Here is a 20806-nt window from a genome sequence, read left to right on the forward strand (position 1 = left end):
AGTGATGTCTACCTGTCACCCCAGCACTGGCAAGGCAGAGTGCAGATGATCAGGAGGTCAAGGTCATCCAAGGCTACATAGGCACTTGTAGGCCAGCCTGGGCTACATGAGACCCTGCCTCAAAAATAAATAATCAATTAATTGATATGAAATTAAAAAATAAACTAAAATGCCTGTACTGGCTCACGGCTGTCACGGGGACTGCATCCATCCAGGGCAGAGTGATGTGACAAGGAAAGGTGGGGCCTGGAGGAAGAAGCACTGTGCAGTGGTTTGGTTTAGAGTAGGACAGATGGGGACACCAGGGGCTGGTATATGGTGACACACAGGACCTAGGTGGGCCAAGGGCCAGAGTCTCAGGTCTGACCCCTGGGTGGGGGGGTTGCTAGGGAAATTACAGAGTCTAAGACAGGCAGGAGGTGAAGTAGTAGGATTGCGTTCAGTAGAGCCAATGCAAAGATCCTGAGGAGGGAAAGCAAGGGGGTCCACACCTGCTGTTCCAGCAGAGTCAGGACTCAAGGTGGCCCAGTAGGTGAGAGCACCCTGTGCTCAACCTAAGGAGCTGAGAGTCAGCATGGGACTCACACAGTGCAAGGAGAAAACCTGCTCCTGGAGACTGTCTTCTGAACCACACACTTGTTGTTGCATGCACACACACATAAATTAATGATTGTTAATTTTTGTTTTAAAGGCAGGGTCTCACTATGTAGCCCTGATTCTCATTACATGAACCATGCTGGCCTGAACTCAGAGGTCCACCCTCCTCTACATCCTTCATGCTGGGATTGAAGGGGTGTGACACCACACCTGGCTATGGATGTCATTTTTAAAAAAGATTTATTTATCTATTATGTATACAGTATTCTGCCTGCACATATACCTGCAGGCCATAAGTGGGCACCAGATCTCTTTAAAGATGGTTGTGAGCCACCATGTAGCTGCTGGAAATTGAACCCAAGGTCTCTAGAAGAGCAGCCAGTGTTCTTAACCTCTGAGTCATCTCTCCAGCCACCTGTAATTTTTTTTAATTAAAATAAAACAAAACATGGCCACTCACACACAACCTTCAGTCAGATGGGATATGAGGTTAGAAAGGCCATGGGTGATGGCGCACGCCTTTAATCCCAGCACTCAGGAGGGAGAGGCAGGCGGATCTCTGTGAGTTGGAGGCCAGCCTGGTCTACAGAGTGAGTTCCAGGACAGTCTCCAAAGCAATACAGAGAAACCCTGTCTGGGGGGGGGGGCAGGGAGAAAGAAAGGCAATCAAAAAACTGTCCTGAAGGTCTTACAAACCACAAACTCTCACGTCCCTAGCTTGTTGAGGCCTCTGGGTCCCTAGGTGATGGAAGTGAGGATTACTAGGAAGGATCCCACCTTCCAGGAACCTTTAGCTTCTTACCCAAATGAAGCCTCGGCTCCCACCCCCCAAATGAAAACAGGCTAGAAACACAGTCTCCTCTCAACCGAGGGCTTTCAATTTGTCTTTCCTTCCCAGAAGCCAAATTTGGACCTCGGGATGTTGAGTGCCAGGCCACCGGGCTGCACAGGGACCCACAGCCCAGCGTGAGCCGAGAAAGCAGAAGTGAGAGGCAGGTGGGAACCAGGCCCGCGGGACACGCGGCCTCACGCAACCCGTGCTGCGGTTTCATCACCTGCTCCCAGGACTCCTCATTACGAAGACAGGAAGCGCCCCCTGGAAAACCGGGACCCCTCCCCGCCCTCTCCTGGGCGCCGAGCCTCCGAGGGCGACCCTAGCTGCTACAGCCTCCACTAGAGACACGCCCCTCCGCACTGGGCGGGGCCTGAAGGGCAGGGGGCGGGGTCTGAGCACCTGCCCGCCTGAACAGTTGTGTGTGACACACACACACTCCCAGCTACAGTAGCACAGGATCAATCTGGACCGCCCGAGGGTGCCCGGCTGCCTATTCCTTTCAGATGACTTCGGGGTCACCTCTCCTCAGCTTCTGGGCAGGGCACAGACCAGTATAAGGGTCCCAAGTAGGCCCATGCTAAGTGCTGGCCAGCTGGAGGAGCTGGAGAAAGACATTCATGAGATGCACAGAATGGGGGGAGACCCCACCCTCACTTGGAGAATACCTCAGATCATGGATATATATAACAATGGAGCCCCAAACACTCTAGGATCCCTGCCCACAAGTCTTCAAAGGGTGTTGCCTAGTGTGACACCTGTTACCCTGGAGCTCAGGCAGGAGGATTACTTTCAGTTCAAAGCCAACTTGGCTAAATAGTGAGGTTCTGGGTAGCCTGGGCTACAGTGAAATCCCATCTCACAAAACAGAAACACAGAGATATCCCTAAATCCACACAGCTCTCCAAACACTAACCCCAACATGACACCTGCTATGAAACATCCAAGAAGTGTCAATCCTCAGATGCATACACCTCCACCATCCAGACTGTCACAGACCCAGCCAGTCCCCTCGGACACACAGGGAGACCCCTAAACACGCATATTCCCTCCCTCAATAGCTCTCATCACCCTGACATGCAGGCCTCTAAATCCATGCTGGTCCCCACAATATGCAGGCCCTCCTGGATAGTGGTGGTCCTGTCCCTGTGGGGCCCCAGCCCTGCTCCAGCTTCCCTACTGAGATGGGTGCTCAGCATTTACCATGAGGTGCTGCGAGATCTGAGGGGGTGGGGAAATCTCATTTCCAAATTTCTAGGGAGGCCTCCCAGGGTCCCTGTGTCCACAGTTCTTCTGGTGTCTCTGAGGGAACTGAGGCACAGCTGGGAACCTCTGGTCTACCTGAGGTGGGCACAGATGGTGAACTCAGTGGGATGACAGTGTCAGGGGCCATGGTGGCCACTGGCTGGCTATCCAGAGCTGGGTCAAGGGCTAACAAATGTGATTCCAAGTTGCTTTTGCCTTTTGGGCTGCAGGTAAGTTGACATGCAGAGTCTGGTGTGTGCTGGGCAAGCCCCGTGTTCTTTGTCCTCAGTCTCCTTTTAAGGATCTCATAGCACACAACACAAACCTGAGACCACAGATGGCCTGTGGTCAATGTGAGACCCTATTCTGCAAGACATTCTCATCCAGTTGGTAGTGTTTTCCCAGCACACATGAAACCTGGGTTCCATTCTCCTCACCCCAAGGAAGCAGAAGTGGTAGTACACACCTGTAATCCCAGCACTAAGATGTTCAAAGACATCACTACGTAATGCGTTCAAGGCCAGTCTGGGCTATGTGAGACCCTATATTAAAAGAAAACAAGACACACTCAGTGGCACATGCCCTTATTCCCAGCACTGTGAGGCAGAGGCAGGCAGATCTCTGAGTTCAAGGCCAGCCTGGTATAGTGAATCCAGGCCAGCCAAAGCTACAGAGTAAGACCCTGTCTGAAAACAACAGCAACAACGAAAATGAAAAACAAAACAAAAATCACACACACAAAATAAAAATCAGTTTTAACAGAGAGAGACAGAAGGGGTGTTGGGGGAGACAGGTGGCTGAGGAGAGGGCTCAGTAGGGCAGGGGTTACTCATGTGGACCTGAGTTTGATCCCCAGACCCCACACCCAAGCCAGGCCAATCCTGAGGATTTGATGGTTAGGTTATCCAGCCTTGCCAAACAGCAAGTTCCAGGTTCAGTGAGAGACAGTCTTAAAAGGTAAGAGGGCGGGCACCCATAGGTGTAATCACCCACCTGGTAAGGGCCACTGCCCCAGGAGCAGGGACAGACCCATGCTCTGAGCCTGATCCTGTGTCCCCATGTCAGGGGCACTCTAGGCCCCCAGACTTGTCTCTTGAGTCTCCACAGTGGCTGCAGGGACAGCTCAAGATTTCCCTCTTTGGTTCACAGAAAGGTCTTCCCTCGGGGAATTGGTCCCCAGAGGCCCAGGCCTCTCTGCTTGGGAAATTAACACATCTGTCAGCACTGGGCAGAAGGGACTCTGCCCACAGCTTCAAAAGCCCCAAGACATACTAGCTGGGAACCTGAGATGAGGTGTGGGGACATCCTGTGTCCTGCTCTGTATGCCCAGGAATGTCAGGGACACCCAGGCAAGAGGTGAATAAACAATGGTTCCCCTCTGGCCATCAACAGCAATAACTGTCTCTGAGAGGTCTGGGTGGAAGGAATGGAAATAACAGCTTGGTCTGATGGCTTTCTCCTGTCATCCAGCAACTGGGAGATGGAGGCAGGAGGAACAGGAGGCTAGCCTCAGCTGCATAGTGAGTTTGAGGGTGGCCTGGCTGCCTAAGCCTATCTAAAACAGAAAAGAAAAAGAAAAATGGGGAGACCGAAGCAAGCGACTGTGAGAGTGACTTTGACACAGGGTCCAGGAAAGCCATCTGAGGAGGGGCCTTGAGGACAGGAGGACGCCATCCAGGTAGGGACAAAGGACTAGCTTGCCTGGTGGACAGTAGAGCCAGGGCAAAGGTCCTGATGAGGGAGGCTGATGCTGAAGCCTGCTCCTAACCAGGACACCTGGGTATCTTGCCATCTGCCCTGGGGGAAAGCCTACCCCATCAGGCTTGGACAGGGTGCGTGAGGGCTGCAGACAGTGGAGAACAGGGAACAGAGCACTATGGAATGGGTTATGTTGAGTCAGGCTTCCCAGACTTAGTGGCTGTGGTGGGGAGAAAGTTTGGCCAAATAGCAAGTTCCAGATGTTGTGTGCTGTCCAAGAAGCCTGGACAGCACACAACACAAGGAGCTGCGGCCTGAACCATCAGGGCTGCAGGTTGGGAAAGATGAGACTAGCTTTAGTCCACAGCTGTGGGGACACCAGGTCTCCACCACCGTCTTTGCCCCCTTCTTGTGCCTCACCTTAACCTGGAGTAAACTAAGATCTAAAGAGGGTGAGTCAGGGATGAGCGGCCTCTCCCCCGCCCTTCAGCTTAGAAACAGCTTACAATATCCATTATGATTGAGCGCCTACTGTTTACCCAAGCCTTTGACACATGACCTGCCTCACACAAACAGCCCAGCTACTGAGAGAAAGGGGTCCTCCTAATCAGAGGAAGTGGGCTTCCCCTCAGGGCTGGATGGCAAGACACCCAGATTCCCAATTAAGAACAGGCTTGGGTTGAAGCATCAGCCAGCCACACTCCAAACTGGAAAGTGGGCTTGCTATTGTCATCCCAGAAGCAAAATCCAGGCCTCAGACTGGGTATGTCAGGACAGATACACATGTCCCTGGCAAGGCCGGGTATGGTGGTACATGCCTGTCATCTCAGCTCTGAAATGCATAAGGATTGAGAGTTTAAGGTCATCCTTAACTACATAGCAAACTTGAGACCAGCCTGAGATACATGAAGATTGTCTCAAACAAAACAACAAACCAGGAAGCCAGCCATGCAGTGGTGGCCAATGCTTTTAATCCCAGCACTTGGGAGGCAGAGGCAGGCCTGCATGGTCTCCAGAATGAGTTCCAGGACAACCAAGGCTACACAGAGAAATACTGTCTCAGAAAAACAACAAAACAAAATCAAACCCCAGGAAGTCAAGTTTGGGCTCAACTTGCCTTGCTGTGGTCACAAAGGCAGACAGAGCTCAGAGAAGAACAGCTCCTTACCAATGGTGGGTGACAGAGGCTAAGTCTCCCTGCCATAGCTTCCATTCTCTCAAGGGCCGGGGGATGGCTTTGAGCCCCATCTTTCTCTAAGGGACAGACCCATGCTGGCCCACCTGGCCACCTGGCCTTAGGATCCTCTCCTCTGAAACCCAGCACCATAAGCTGGGCCTGGTATGCACCTGAAATCCCAACACTGAGGAGGTGGAAGCAGGAACATCAGGAGTTCAAGGCTGGCCTGGGAGGTGGCACCCTGGCTTAAAGGACAAATTCTTGTGCTAGAGAGATGCTTTGTGTTTCAGAGTGCTTAGTGTTCTTGCAGAGGACCAAGTCTGGTTCCCAGCACACACAGCAAGTGGCTCACTCCATCTCTAGGGGATCCAATCCAGTTGATCGGAGATATCCTCTCCCTGCCCCATACATAGTAATTAAAAATAATAAAAGTAGCCTGGCGGAGGTGGCGCACACCTTTATTCCCAGCACTCGGGAGGCAGAGGCAGGCGGATGTCTGTGAGTTCGAGGCCAGCCTGGTCTACAAAGCTACACAGAGAAACCCTGTCTCAAAAACAACACAACAGCAAAATAAAAACAAAAAAATAAAAGTAAACCCTTAATAAAAAGAGAGGAATCCAAACCAGCTTTCAGATGGTCCCAGCCTTAGATGCCCAAAATTCTGTTCCCTACAGGACAAGTTTTGTTCCTCTCTTCAGCTAGGGAGTGGGTAAAAGACCCAGTCTGGAGGGAGCAAATCTGCCCTTTCAGAGGCCCTCCAACCTTCTAAAGCAAACCGAAGAAAACACTGATCCTTCTAAATTGTAGTAGGTGCCCCAATCCCATCTCCAGTGCCTGGGATGGAACTTGGACACATTCCTGGGCAATCTCAGATCCTCACTGGTGGATTTTGGTCAAGCGTTCTCCCCAGCCCCTGCCCACTGAGGGCTCTTTTGAACCTGGGTTTGTTCATAGATTTCCTGTACCCAGTCCCATAGGGCCACAGTCCTCAACTTTCCCAGTAAGGACTCCCAGGCAAGCAGGAGGAGGTCTAGACTGTCTGGCCTCTGTCTGCATCCAGGGCTGGGGCTGGGGTTATTGGCATCTACCACTCTGGAGACTGACAGGCAGGGAACTGTCTCAGAGATCTGTGGGTTGTTCCCAGTGCAGTTCCCGAGGAAGACACAGGCATGGGGCAGGTGTGACCCCTTCATCCTGTCTTCTGGGAAAACATAGGCAATGGATGTCAAGCGGTGTGCACCCTAGGAGGGAGGTGCCTCAGCTCAGAGACAACTTCATCACAGAACCAACCCTAACCAAACTTCAAACACAGCCTCAAGCAGGGACACACACCGTGATCCCATATTTTGGAAACTGGGGTAGGAGGACTGATGATAGCTGGAGGCTAGCCTGGGCTACCTCAACCTCTCAATACCCCTCTACCCAAAACAAAGAAAGTCATAAACACAGCCATCATTGGGGACACATGTGTGACTGTAGCTCTTGAGAGATAAAAGACAACTGCCATGAGTTCTAGGTTAGCCTTTTTTTTTTTTTTTTTTTTTTTTTTCCCAAGGTCTCACTATATAGCTTTGTCTGGCTTAGGGGTTACTATGTAGACCAGGCTGGCCTGGAAAGATCTGCCTGTTACTGCCTTACATAGTGAATTCCAGACTAGCCTGGACTATATAGGAAGACCCTGTCTCAAACTCCCTCTTCTCAAGGGGAAAAAACCTCCAACAGTTGAGTGTGGGCACGCTTTGTCAGCCAGCACTCTGGAGACTGAGGCTGGTGTGGCTATGCAGTAACTTCCACACTATCTTGGGCTAGACCACCGAGACCCTCCACAACAAATACCCCTGAAGCCCAGGCCCCCTATCCCTCAGGCAGCGCACACACACACTGCCCCCTGCACTCACGCGCGCACACCTTGGCAGTACCGGAGTCCGCCGACCACACCTGCCGGGCTGAGTCCAGGCGCCTACTGCTGCTGCAGCTCTGTGCTCCGCTACCTCCCGGCCTCAGACGCCTTCCCGCGCAGCCCCGCCCCCGGGAGGTGATTGGATGGGGGTGGGATAATTTGCATAGGGGCGGGTATTTGGGCGTGTCCTGGCTTCCAAGCCCTCCGAACTAAGTGAGTCTAGAGAAGATACTGGGATCCAAAGTCACCAAGAGTAGAAAACAGGGCTTGGAAGTGCATGCTTATCATCCCAGCACTTGAGGCTGAGGCAGGAGGACTACAGCTACTTCCGGGCCAGATTGGTCTACAGAGAGAGTTCCGGGACACCTAGGGCTTTACAGAGAAACCCTGTCTGGAATTAAAACAATAAACACACAAACACCAAAGAAAGAGGAGGTTGAAGAGACGGCTCAGAGGTTGACAGCACAGACTGCTCCTCCAGAGGATCCATGTTCAATTCCCTGCACCCATCTGGAAGCTCACAACTGCAGGCAAAACACTAGTGCACATAAAGAAAATGGGAACGGGGGTCCAGTCAAAACCACTAAACATGATGCACAGAGTTGAATCCCCAGTGCTTGAGGGGTGGAAGGGAAGAGCCCCTGCCGGTTGCTCTCTGGTGTCCCTATGCTGTGGCACACCCTGTTCCTCACATATGATTTTTTAAAAAATCATATATATATGATTTTTTAAAAAATCAGGCAAGGGTGCATGCAAACAGCTGGGTTTCTCCTTGAGGATTCAGTGCTCCTGGATCTCACTGTGACCCTGACCTCAGTTTGCACCATACACTTCAGCTGTGGAGTAGAGTTGCCAGCTGGTTTGGTGACAGCCTGTCCTACCAGTTACTGCAGCCGCTGGAGTAAGTTTCTGGCCAGTGTGGGGTACATACAGAGAGCTCAAGGACATCCTGCGCAATTCTGAGATCTGCCTCTACAGAAAGAAGTAAGTTGGACCAGGTGGCTCAAGTCTGTAAGCCCAGAAACTCAGGAGGCTGAGACAGGAAGATGGTGATGAGTCTAAGGCTAGCCTGGACGACCCGAGCTCAAAATATATATATAAATAAATAAGAGGCATGAAAATGTGGTAGAGTGCTTGCCTAGCAGGCAAAAAGTTACCTTCCATTTCCAACACTGAAAGAAAAAAATGCCACTGCAACTTTAGGATTAAGGAGGGAGAGGCAAGCCGGGAGGTGGTGGTGCACGCCTTTAGTCCCAGCATTCAGGAGGCAGAGGCAGGCGGATCTCTGTGAGTTCGAGGCCAATCTGGTCTACAGAGCGAGTTCCAGGACAGGCTCCATAACTACTGGGTAACCCTGTCTCAAGAAACGACAACAAAACGAACAAATAAAGAAACAACAACAACAACAACAAAAAAAAAAACCCTCCTAGAACCCCGATTCTGCTGGCAAACGGGACCAAATCAGGCTTGAATCCTGGCTCAGGGCCTTCTGAAATTGGAACCACTTCATGGGGAGCCTGGGATTCCCAGTGTAGCCCTACCCAGCTGTGCCTCCTGCCAGTATCCTCATATATTTCACTGGGCCCTGTGACGTCACCCTGTCCCCTTCTGGGCTTATGCCACCATGCCTGTCTCAGCACACCACTGTGTGGGGCCTTCTAGGACTCCCACCGGCACCCTCCCGCACAAGGCCAGGGTCACAAGACCCAAGCCGGAAGTGAACATCAAAGAGAAAAGAATTACAGGGTCAGAGATCAGGGACAAAGCTGGCTGTGGAGTGAAGCCCCCTGTATGAAGAATCCCCACATGCTCCCCTATCCAGCTCTTAGGAGGAAAGGCTGGGCCATGGGGACAATGGGAGGCCAGACCAGAGTTGTGGAGGATGGGGAGTGCTTCCCAGAAACCGGACATTTGCAGTGGGCTTTCCAGGGTGAGCAGTTTGCCTCCTCGGGGTGAAGGATGCTGGGGTGTGGGGCCGGGGAACAGCTGACTGGGTGCCTCGGCCTTGTTACACACCTGTGTAATTGGAACCCTGTAGTTTCGGGACAACTCTGCCGACCCCTCAACGGTCGGGTTTCACTCTTGTAACCCAGGCTCAGGGCAGTCCCCTTGCCTCACCCCCTGAGCATTTGAGTGATAGCAGTAAACCACAGCTATAAACTTTCTCTTCAGACTCAAAAAAACGAAAGGTTCGAGCTGTGCTGAAGGTGGGTGCCCGGCCCTCGCCCAGTTGTTCACTCCACACCCACAGGTGTTCCCAGGACACACCAAGATCCGGGCCCAGCCTGGGGGCTTCTGTCTGGGCTCCGAGACGAAGAACAAGGCTCTTGTAGACGGAGGAGCCTGGGGAGCCCCGGCCTCCGGGGCCCCGCTGTTTACCTGGCCACCTCCCCCTGGCTCTGATGCAACCCGCAGGCTCTGGTTACGTGAGGGCGGCAGCTGCAGCAGGGCTCGCAGGGGGCGCAACCCTCCCCCACAAAGCCACGCCCCCATACCCACTGAGGCTCGCCCGCTGCCTGGACCCTTTCAATCCCATCACTTTCAATGTCCCTGGCTATTCAGGTGACAGGGCACATGAGTGGCTGGAGCGAGGGATAAGGTGGTCTGAAAGCCAAGGGGGCTCTTTGCTTCTTGTTTTTTGTTTTTGTTTTTGTTTTTTTGTTGTTGTTTAGTTGATTGGTTGAGACAGGGTTTCTCTGTGTAGCTTTGGAGCCTGTCCCAGAACTTGCTCTGTAGACCAGGCTGACCCCTGAATTTACAGAGGTCCGCCTGAGTCTGCCACCTGAGGGCTGGGATTAAAGGCGTGCACTGCCCCCGCCTAGCTGCTTCTTGGGTTTCTCTCTTTCTCTCTCTCTCTCTCTCTCTCTCTCTCTGTGTGTGTGTGTGTGTGTGTGTGTGTGTGTGTGTGTGTGTGTGTGTGTGTGTGTGTGTGTGTGTGTGTGTGTGTGTGTGTAGGACAATCCCCTGTAAGGAGTCAAAATTGGCTTCAAACTATTTATGAAATAACAACAACCCTGAGTCTGATACGGTGACAAATGCTTTTAAGCCAGCACTTGGAGACAGAGGCAGGTGGATCACTGAGTTCTAAGGCAGCCTGGTCTACAGAGTGAGTTCCAGGACAACCAGGGCCGCACAGAGACCTTGTGTTGGAAACAAGACAAATAACCAAAAGAGGTATTTTAGGGATACCTCTGATCCTCCTGCCTCAAGTGCTGGGATGTCAGGTATGTACCAGTCTGCCTGGCTGTTGGAGATGGCCCTGAGCTGCAGGTTTGGTTGATTTCACCGAAGCAGTGCTATGATGACAGGCGTGAGCCACCACACCAGCAGGGAAGTCTGGAAGCTTTTCAGGGCCCACTACTCCTTATCAGGGCTTGGTGTGTGACTGCTGGTCACTTCACCTCCCTGTGCCTCTTTGCTAGCAGAAAAAGTAGGGACAAAAGTCACAGGTTCTGGGGAACCACTTCTGGTGTTCTCATCCTCTCTGTTTGAGAATCTCCTCCTCAACTCCATCCATCCAATGCTGGTGGACCGGATACTACATCCCCCACTGGGGACCCCTTGGAACCAGGTCCAGCATGCTGACACCAAAGTGTCTGCACAGGTCTCTCCAAGACCCGCAGGCCCTGGAGACAGTCTGTGAAGAGGAGGGGTGCAGAGCCACATCTGGGACACACAGGTCTGTTTGTGGACAGAGAGGGTTTCCGGGAAGCTAGGGGATAGGGGTAGGGAAAGCAGGAAAGAAAGGCTGACTTGGAGCAGGGGGCAGACAGAAAGCCAGAGGGGCTGCAGAATGGCCCAGTTTAAGAGTACACTGTCCTTGCAGAGGGCTGACTTGAGTTCCCAGCACGCACATGGCGGCTCACAGCCAACCTTAACTCTAGCTCCAGGGGCTCCAGTGCCTCTTCTGGCCTCAGTGGACACCTGCACTCCTGAATAACCATACACATATGCAAAACTAAAATTAAATCTCTAAAATCTCTAAAAAAAATATAAAAAGCCTCATTTGTACTTCACAGTGAAATATTAAAAAGTGAGTACAGCTGGGCCTGGTGGTGCTGGGCTGTGACCTCGGCACTAAGGAGGTACAGGGTCTTCAGCTCATGGCCAGCCTGGGTTACATAGCAAAAACACAGTCAAGATCCGTGAGATTGGGTCAGTGGGTAAAGGTGCTAGCTGCCCAACCAGGTGACCTGAGTTTGACCCCATGGTGGGAGGATGCTGAACAGTTCTCCGACTTTCTCCATACCTCTGCCAGCTGTAATGCTAATGAGCTCTCCCCAATAAAGTAAATGTAAAAAGTTTGAAGTCATAAGCACAGGCCACTATGGGTTCCTTTTTGGCCCTGACAGACCTGGGGCCTATCCCTCACTCAAGGTCAACTCCTTCTAGGCTAATTCTAGTTGAGTGGCTGCTAGCTTCCTTCTTGGATGCCCCATGGCACAGGAAGGTCACCACCTGTTTCCAAGTGACTGAGTGAGGTGGATAAGGGAGGCTTCGAGCTTTGGTTGGAGCAGTGTGGGGACAGACGTAAGGCTTGCTGAGTGCTAGTCCCCTGAAGGCTCAGCTCACTTTAAAAGGAGCAGGTGCCTTTGTCAGGTTTGCGTGGGCAGAACTGTGCACAATACTCTGCTCTTGGAGGAGGATGCAAATGAGATGTAAATTAGCCATGTCCCTGGGAGGCAGGGGCAACAGGTGCTGAGTGCTCTGGAACCCCTGAAAGGTAACAGCTGCCAGGTGAGGGGCACCCAGGGGCTGGGGGTGTCAAGGAGCTCTGAAGCACCTTAGGTGCCCCAGGCCTATCCCTTAAAGTTCACAACACCCAGTTGCTTCAGTGGCTGAATCCTGGGGGTACTTCTTAACATTTACTATTTATATGCATGTTATCTATGGAAACAGGTTTGTGTGGGTGTTGATGGGCTTACAAACGTTGTCCACATGCCTGGCTTTAATAATGTGGGTACTGCTGGCTGAACTCTGGTCCTCAGAGTTGTGAGGCAAGTACTTGGGTGACTGAGCTGCCCCCCCCCCCAGCCCCTAACATGTCTGACTGGCAAACAGCTGGGCTTCATGACTCCTGTTCATGGCTGACCTGGAGTCTTTATGCAGGTTGTGATGTACTGCTCTGGCTCCAATAGCTCCAACTTTGGCATTTTTTGTTTTGTTTTGTTTTGTTTTGTTTTGTGTGTGTTAGTTGTTTGGTGTATGTGTGATTCTGGGAATGGAACCCAGGGCTCAGTTGTAGGCCAGATGCACCCTCCCATCATGACCAGGAGACAGGAGCTAGTGGCCAAGCCAGGGACTCAGGTCCTGCTCTGAATGCAGGTGGTAGACAATTATCCAGTGGCTCCTAAGAGGTCAGACAGGGAGAGGTGTTCACCTCAATCTCAGAGAAGCCAGCATCCAGCCCTGCAACACACGTCAGAGGCAGGGTCTGGTCTTCAGCTATGTGACATAATGTAGGCCATGTAACCAAAGCATGAAAGAACAACTTCTGGACATTTAATGTATATTTACCAAGATTGCCCTGGATTGCTACTGGAACAATGATCCTGGTTCATGGCCAAGGTGTGTGTGTGTGGGGGGGGGGATTATGGCTGAGCCAGGATGCACCAGACCTTGCTAGCTTTTCAGTTCCTGCTGAGTTCTCAGGTGTGGTGTCCGAGGGCCTGCTTCTGCAAGGCCAGGGAGTGGAGGTAGGGGTGGAGAGTGGAGGTAGGGGTGGAGAGCTAAGGGTCAGGAGGCCAGGGTGTGAACGTTGCCCTGCAGCTGGAGCAGGCTGTCTCACCACCAAGCCAGATTCCTCTTTTAGACTGTGCTGAGGGCCTTGGGTTTAGACAGGCAGTGAGGAGCTGACCCATGAAGGCCACTGGTGATCTGAGGAGAGTGGCTTTGGGGGACACAGGGGTGGTAATCCCAGGGAGATGAAGTCTGTAGAGCTGAAGGTGGGATCCAGAGGAGTCCGGTACACCACAAGGTGAGCAGAGCAGAGACACATGATGCAGGAGTGCCCAGGCAGGGGCTGGGGTAGGAATTCAGGGGTGCCCAGGCATGGGCTGGGGCAGGAATTCAGGGGTGCCCAGGCAGGGGCTGGGGTAGGAATTCAGGAGTGCCCAGGCATGGGCTGGGGCAGGAATTCAGGGGTGCCCAGGCAGGGGCTGGGGCAGGAATTCAGGGGTGCCCAGGCAGGGGCTGGGGCAGGAACACAGGGGTGCTCAGGTGTGGGCTGGGAATGGGATAGGGGTACACCAGGGCTGACAGGATCACATTGCACACACCTGGGAGCCCTTCTAGTGTAGGGTCCTCCCAGATATCCCACGGGACTCTCAAGTGAAGAACTGTTCTTCTCCTGTGGTGGGGGTGACAGCGGGTGGGTGCCCAGAACCCTGGCAAGCTGACACACTCAGTGAGTGCCCTCTGACTAGTACCCAATAAGTTCTTGCTATACAAGGAGCTTGAGCAATGCTGACTGTACAAGTGAGGTGCCTAATTAATGCCCGATGATCTCACCACCAATCAGCACTCTCTTACTGTCCTGGAAGTGGACTCTGCTGCCTCTGGGCTCTGGGGCTGTGAGCCAGTCTCTACACACCCCCTGGGCCTCCACAGCAGAGGATGGTCAGTACCAGTGGGGACCATGGTCGGGCCCCTCTGCTTGAGGTGGTGAAGGGACCCCAGAAAACCCGGCCCCCCACCCTGCAACACAGCAACAGGCCAAGGCCAGAGGAAGCACCCAACTATGCAGCCTAAAGCAGCATCAGGGGCTGGTCAGTTTATAGTATTGTTAAGGGTTAGGATTTTGTATGTTTATCTCTCACATGGACACAGCTGTTACTTATAGCTGTCACTGACCACATGGCCTCAGCTGGATGAGCCATTTTTACATGAGGGAAAAGCTGAAGACCATAGAAGTGAGGGGTGCCTCAAGGCTACACAGAGGCTGAGTGGTTTGGGCACAGGAGGCCGGCCTCCACCTAAGGAGGAAGAGGAGGCAACCAGAGGCAATCCCCCAAGTGACCATCCCAGAAGGGCAGCAAGGAAACCCAACAGTTAGACAGCAGGTCCCTGCAGAGACACAAGGAAACAGCTTAGCTCAGCAGTGGCAGCCTCTGCACTGACCTGGGTGGGAAGCTGGTGGCCCCAAGAGTCTTCTGGGGTCAGGGTCAGGCCAGTTTCTCCTGGCTGAAACAAAACATTTGGGATGCATGAGACTCATGGCACAAGTCAGTGGACAGCTCAGTTGTGCTGGTTAGCGGTTGGAGTCACACCCTGGTCCCCCAAGACCCATGGTCTGAGTTCTTGGATCTACTCTAAAGGTGGGTTAGCACCTACTCCAGAGGCCAGACCAGGCTGCCTGGTCAGATGGGGCCCTGCAGATGCAGGAGTGGCGAGCAGGGGTCTGCAGTGCTTTCTACTGCTGCTCCTCTCATTCCAGCACCAGGCCAGAGTTGGTGGACCCCAGCTAATGACGGGCTGACATCGGTGCAGGGCAGCTATGTGTTTATTGAGTTATAACCAACACAAAAACTCCGAGGCCAGCGGTGCTTTCATTTCACTCAGCTGGAGAAACCATGGCAGGGCAGTTGAAGAGCCTAGCTCCCGGCCAATCTCAACTTCCCACTAATCATTCTTTTTGCTCCTTTTATGGACCCAGAGTGCCAACTTGGGGCCTTGCTCTGGTAACATTCCTGGGGATGCCAGAAGGCTGCTCCTTGCCCACACATGTCCTCTGACCCGTGTTTCTTGGTCACTGCCCCTGCAAGCCTGTCAATCAGGCACCGCTGTGTTCCTCACAGGCAGCTGGGTTACAGGATATTTGTGCCACAGAAGCCAAAGAACAGCTGGACAGCTCACTGGCTAGGGTGGTGACAGGGCCTGGGGTGGGGGCGGATAGCTGAGGCTACCTGTGGCCCTGGGCGCTGGTGTTCATGTGGTCGCGGATACTGATGGCCTGTTTGAGCAGGCCTTCCACACTGCGGAAGTACACACTGCTGTCCACCAGACTCTTCACAGCACTGAAACAGAAAGCAGTGAGGTCAGCAGCAAGGCTGCCATGAACGTCCCTACCCTGGCCACACCAGCAGCCTGGGATCCCTCATTGAGAAGCTTCGGAGGCAGGCTCAACTTCTAACACTGTTAACTGTTAACGATTAAAGAGGTTTAATGGGACTGGAGAGACGACTCAGAGGTTAAGAGTACTGGCTGCTCTTCCAGAGGTCCTGAGTTCAATTCCCAGCACCCACATGGTGGCTCCCAACCATCTGTAATGACATCTGGCTTCCTCTTCTGGGGAGCAGGCATATATGCAGGCAGAACACTGTATACAAAATAAATAAATAAATCTTCTTCTTCTTCTTTTTTTTTTTTTTTTGGTTTTTCGAGACAGGGTTTCTCTGTGGCTTTGGAGGCTGTCCTGGTACTGGCTCTTGTAGACCAGGCTGGTCTTGAACTCGCAGAGATCTGCCTGCCTCTGCCTCCCGAGTGCTGGGATTAAAGGCATGTGCCACCACTGCCCAGCATATTATACAAATCTTAAAAAACAAACCAACAAAAACCATTTATTTGTGGAGGGGTTGCATCTGCAGTGGTGCCCTGTGGAGGTCAGAGGACACCCGCCAGAGTCAGTTCTCTCTGTCCTTGACACAGACACCTTCATCCACCGAGACCTCTCACTGGCCCTACGTCCTTCCTGTGAGCAGAGACTGAGGACTTTATTACTCTCATGTCCAGAAAACCCCACAGAATTGTGCACATAAGGGGCTCAAGTCCTCATTAAGAGTCCATGAAAAGCCCAGGCAATTGAGGGTGTATATATCAAAAGCACTGGCTGCCTGATCTGCACTTTACAAAGCAGTGAGAATGCTGTAGGGGTGACTGTGCCCAGAATACACAGTAAGCTGGACACAGGGATGGTGGCTCAAAAGGAGAGCTGGCCTGCTTCCGAGGAGGCCTACGAGTGCAGAAAAAAGCCAGGTGTGGTGGCGCACTCCTTTAATCCAGCACTTGGGAGGCAGAGGCAGGAGGATCTCTGTGTTTGAGACCAGCCTGGTCTAAAGAGTGAGTTCTAAGACAGCCAGAGCATCGAGAGCTTGTTTAAAAAGAAAAAGAAAAGAAAAGAAAAAGGGAAAGAAAGGAAGAAAAGGAAAAAAGAACAGAAAAGAAAAAGGGAAAAAAAGTACAGAGAGGAAAACAGAATCCTGTAGATTCCACAGCCCAATAGGCACAGCAGAGACTCAAGGCCATGCTCACAGAGTCAACTATGGCTCCCCAGAACCCGGAGAAGGAACTCAACAAAAAGAACAGTAGGGACCCAGAAATATGGTGAAGGCCCTGTACCAATGCTGATGACCCGAACTCTATGCCTGGGATTCCACAGTGAAAGGAGAACATTGCACAGGTGCACACACACACACACACACACACACACACACACACACACACACATAATGCTGAATAAAATCTCGTGCGTGAGCAGAAGTCATAAGCAGAATGACCTCAGCTCCTAGGAAGGCGGAGGCAGAAGGACCACTTAAGCCTAGAGATACACCAAGGCCCAACTCAAAAACAACATGACAGGCACAAGTGGTAGGCATGTCAGGACCTGCTGCCTGGGCTCTGCACTGGAGGGCACAGCACAGGGTAGAAGACAACCCCTTAACTGTGGTCTGGCCTCAGGCTCTGTGCTACCCCTCAGCTGGGAGGAAGTTGATTTTTTGTGTTTGTGGGTGTTTGTGGGTGTTTGCGTGTGTGTGTGTGTGTGTGTGTGTGTGTGTGTGTGTGTGTGTGTGTGTGTACCTGTGAGTGTACATGTGTGGAGGACAGAGGTCAACACTGGGCATGTTTATCAACTGCTCTCCACCTTATTTCTTTATTTCTTTATTTTTGGTTTTTCAAGATAGGGTTTCTCTGTGGCTTTGGAGGCTGTCCTGGAACTAACTCTTGTAGACCAGGCTGGCCTCGAACTCACAGAGATCCGCCTGCCTCTGCCTCCCGAGTGCTGGGATTAAAGGCTTGAGCCACCACCGCCTTATTTTTGAGGCAAGCATCTATCAACTGAGTCTTAGTCCCTAGTCTGAGACAGGAGCTTCTCAGTGAATTAGGAACTTGCCGATGGGACTAACGGCCTAGGGGTGCTCTAGGCATGCTCCTGCCTCCACCTCCTCAGAGCTGGACTTGCTGGTGCATACCAACTGTCAATAAGGGTGCTTCAGATGGAACCTGTGCAGCAAGCACTTTATCCAGTGAGTCACACCCCCACCCCAAGTCAGAGGCAAACAGTCAAGTCCCCAAACTCTCTAAGAACAACCATGAAGGACCCAACTGAGGTGTCATGGCTGCACAGCAAGTGGGGGACAAGGATTGGGAATGTGTGCCACTCTACCCTGCGACAGATGTAGTAGGGTGCCTCACCTGCAGGCATACTCCACAGTGTATATGGCGCCCTGGCTCTGCTCCTCCCACCTCTGCATGTCAGCCTGCAGGATTGCAGAGCATTAGGAGAGAAGGCTCTATGGAAAGCAGTGTTATATGACAGAACCCCTCTGAGCTCCTCATCCCCCAAGTCCCACCAGAGTCCTGCACTCCCCTCAGATGTCTTAGTTGGGCCTCCCTACCTCTTGCTTAGAGCAGAGACTTCCTCCGGTAGCTCCCTTCCCCCTTAGGGCTCTGTGTGACTGGCAGGCCTCAAGCCCTTGGCAATAGTTATTTCTTCTGCCTGGCACACCCTTCTTTGGGCTCTTCCTTTACCTTGCTGGTCACTAACATAGACATGCTGTCTCCTTCAAAAGCCACCCAAGAGCTGTCCCCACATTGTCCAACCCGACCTAGCTGCCACAGGCCACCTCACCAGCGTCTCTGCTTTGACTTCAGCCCCTCCGCATATAGCACCCCACATCTGCTCAGGGGCTCTGATTGGACTTGGGGGAGAGCCTCTGCTGGGTTGGCAGAACTCACCTTGTGCTGGGCCAGCTCCGGCAGTGAGCGGCGCACATGTTCCTGTAGCCGGTACAGGGCCACTGACGGCTCATTGGCCAGGACATAGACACTCTCAGTGAACTTGTCTGTGACTGGGTTTGACATGGTGGGGATGGGAATAAGGGACAAGTATTAGAGCCTTGTATTTATTTTGTTTTGAATCATGCGTATGTGCATGTATCTATATGTGTACGTATAAGCGCAGCGCCAAGGAGGCCAGAAGAGCCGAGGTTACAGGTGGTCGTGAGCTGAGCAACGTGAATGCTGGGAACCAAACTCCAGTCATTTGTAAGGTCATTAAGCACTCCTAAATACCGAGACAACTCTCTAGCTTCTTTAAAAAAAAAAAAAAATCGTTTTAAAGATAGGGTCTTGTGTAGCCCAGGCCAGACTTTAGCTTTCTGCAACCAAGGATGACTTTGAACTCCCAATCCTCCTGCCTCCACCCCCTGAGTGCTGGACTGCAGATGTCCAGCACCATACCTACTTTATGTGGTGCTGGCCACGTAGCCCAGTTTTATGCTAGGCAGGAACTTTGCCAACTGAGCCGCAGCCCACGTTGGCCTCTGGATTGTGCAATCTTTGAGCCCAATCAAGAGAGGATCTGCCAGGGTTCACTCCTGTAACTGTAATCCACAGACCCAGGGGCAGCTAGAGACAGCAACAGCAGGGCCTAACTCAAAGGGGCATGAGCAGACACTGAACTCACAGGCTTCTTCCGCCTCCCCACAAACCCCCTTCCAGGGGATACTGGTGAACAGTACTAATGCCACTGAGACCCTTTGACCTCCTTTATAACATCATACTAGAGACCAGTATGGAACATATTATAATCCAGTAGTTACAGATTCCCCGTAACTCACTCTGTAGACCAGGCTGTCCTCAAACTCACAGCAGTCCTCCTGCCTCTGCTTCCCAAGAGCTGGGAGGAGAAGTATGTACCACCATGCCCAGCTGACCAGAGGATGACCACAGAACCCAAAGGTGCCTAAGGTTCACATCCCTGTGTGGCCCCTACTTTGACCAAGACGGGACTGATGTGGAAGCCCACGTCCCCTGCTGTGCTGGAACAACTGTAAGGTATAGCACCACAAGCCCTGCTATAGCAGGGTGCCCATCCAAGTTCCTGTAAAGCCCACCTGCTTCCTATGCCCCCGGAATTCCTGTTTCTTCTACAAGTCAACTGCACATAAACCATCATCCTAGAGTGGACCTCTAGCAAGGGCTTTCCAATCAGCCAAGTCTCCAACCTTCCTGCTCCATCTATCAAAGATTCTACTGCTTCCAACTGCACTTTTGACCCCTCTCCTGCCTGTACCACACCAGCTCTGACAACAGTCCCAGCTACGGGCGGCAGATGGCGCCAACTCCCAAGGCAAAAATGACGTAGGCCCTGCTTTCTCATCACCCAGGGCTCCCTCCAGCCAAAGAAAAGTACCTACTTGACCGGACTTTATTCTACAATGTCGGGGTCAAACCCAGAGCCTTGACATTCCGGGCAAAGGGCTCACACTGAGACACAGCCCCAGCTCTTCTGTCATGTCTCACCAGGGTTAACCTGGCCTTCAATCAGTAATCCGGATTCTTGCCTCCCGAGTAAAGATTAGAGCATTCCGCCACCAAGCCCGCACACTCGTTTACGTGTTCACAGGATAAAAACAAATTAAACTGAGCATGGGGTGCACGCTTTTAGTTCCAGTTCTCGGGAGGCAGAGGAGTTAAGAGGCCAGCCTGGTCTACATAGCGAGTTCCAAGACAGGGCTACACACTGAGACCTCGTCTCAAAAACAAACACACAGAGCGAGGCTCCCCTGGCCCGGGTCACTACGGCTGTCATGTCACCTCCCGCCGGGAGACGCCGGCCTTCCTTTTCCGCGGAGCCCCGCACTGCCCTCTGCAGGCCGCGATCGGACGACTCCCCGACCCCTCCAATCCGCCCGGGGTCCCGCAACACCTTTCTTGCCCTTCAGCTGCATCTCTGGTTCTTCCATAGCGAAGGCGGCCAGGCAGAGCCTCAAAACCGGAACCGGAAGTCGGGAGACTGAGACGTCTACTTAAACTTTCCGGGTCGAAGCCGGTCGGGGCCGCTGACCTTCTTCGTGCCAGCTTCTATTCAGACAGGAGGTGGGGAGAAAGAAGGCAGCCCCGGGCGTGCGCGTGGTAGCGGGGAGGTTTCCTGATGCTCTAGGTACCTAGTCAAGGAATCCCCGCAGCCACAATAGCCCTGCGCACACCGATAATCCCCGGGGACCAGGGCAAGGAAATGTTGAGGGGTGCCGTGCCATAGGCCCCTTTAAATTCGCTAAGCCCCGCCCCCGTCTGCAGAATGCTCCGCCCTCCGACCTACAAGTGGCTCCGATTGGGGAAGACGGTGGGGGGGAGG

General features: G+C 52.7%; 1 protein-coding gene across 8 annotated transcripts in view; it reads right to left on the reverse strand.

Annotated features, from left to right (window-relative positions):
- Borcs8 (BLOC-1 related complex subunit 8) overlaps positions 1 to 20785 on the reverse strand; it is a 29049-nt gene extending 8264 nt beyond the window's left edge. For 3 of the 8 annotated variants that reach the window (XM_035450589.1, XM_027394636.2, XM_027394635.2), the window contains exons 1-4: positions 20378 to 20752; positions 18403 to 18515; positions 15354 to 15464; positions 14569 to 14631 (exon numbers count right to left, since the gene is read on the reverse strand). In XM_035450589.1, coding sequence (XP_035306480.1) covers positions 14569 to 14631; positions 15354 to 15464; positions 18403 to 18515; positions 20378 to 20414 — 324 coding nt within the window. In that variant the 5' untranslated portion in view covers positions 20415 to 20752. Of the gene's footprint in view, positions 1 to 14568; positions 14632 to 14932; positions 15465 to 17859; positions 17925 to 18402; positions 18516 to 20377 lie in introns of those variants that run through there. The other 5 variants (XM_027394638.2, XM_035450590.1, XM_035450588.1 and 2 more) reach the window with 4 other exon arrangements.
- Between the last annotated feature and the right edge of the window lie 21 nt (positions 20786 to 20806).

This window comes from Cricetulus griseus (genome assembly GCF_003668045.3).
Source record: "Cricetulus griseus strain 17A/GY chromosome 1 unlocalized genomic scaffold, alternate assembly CriGri-PICRH-1.0 chr1_0, whole genome shotgun sequence".
Taxonomy (NCBI): Eukaryota; Metazoa; Chordata; class Mammalia; order Rodentia; family Cricetidae; genus Cricetulus; species Cricetulus griseus.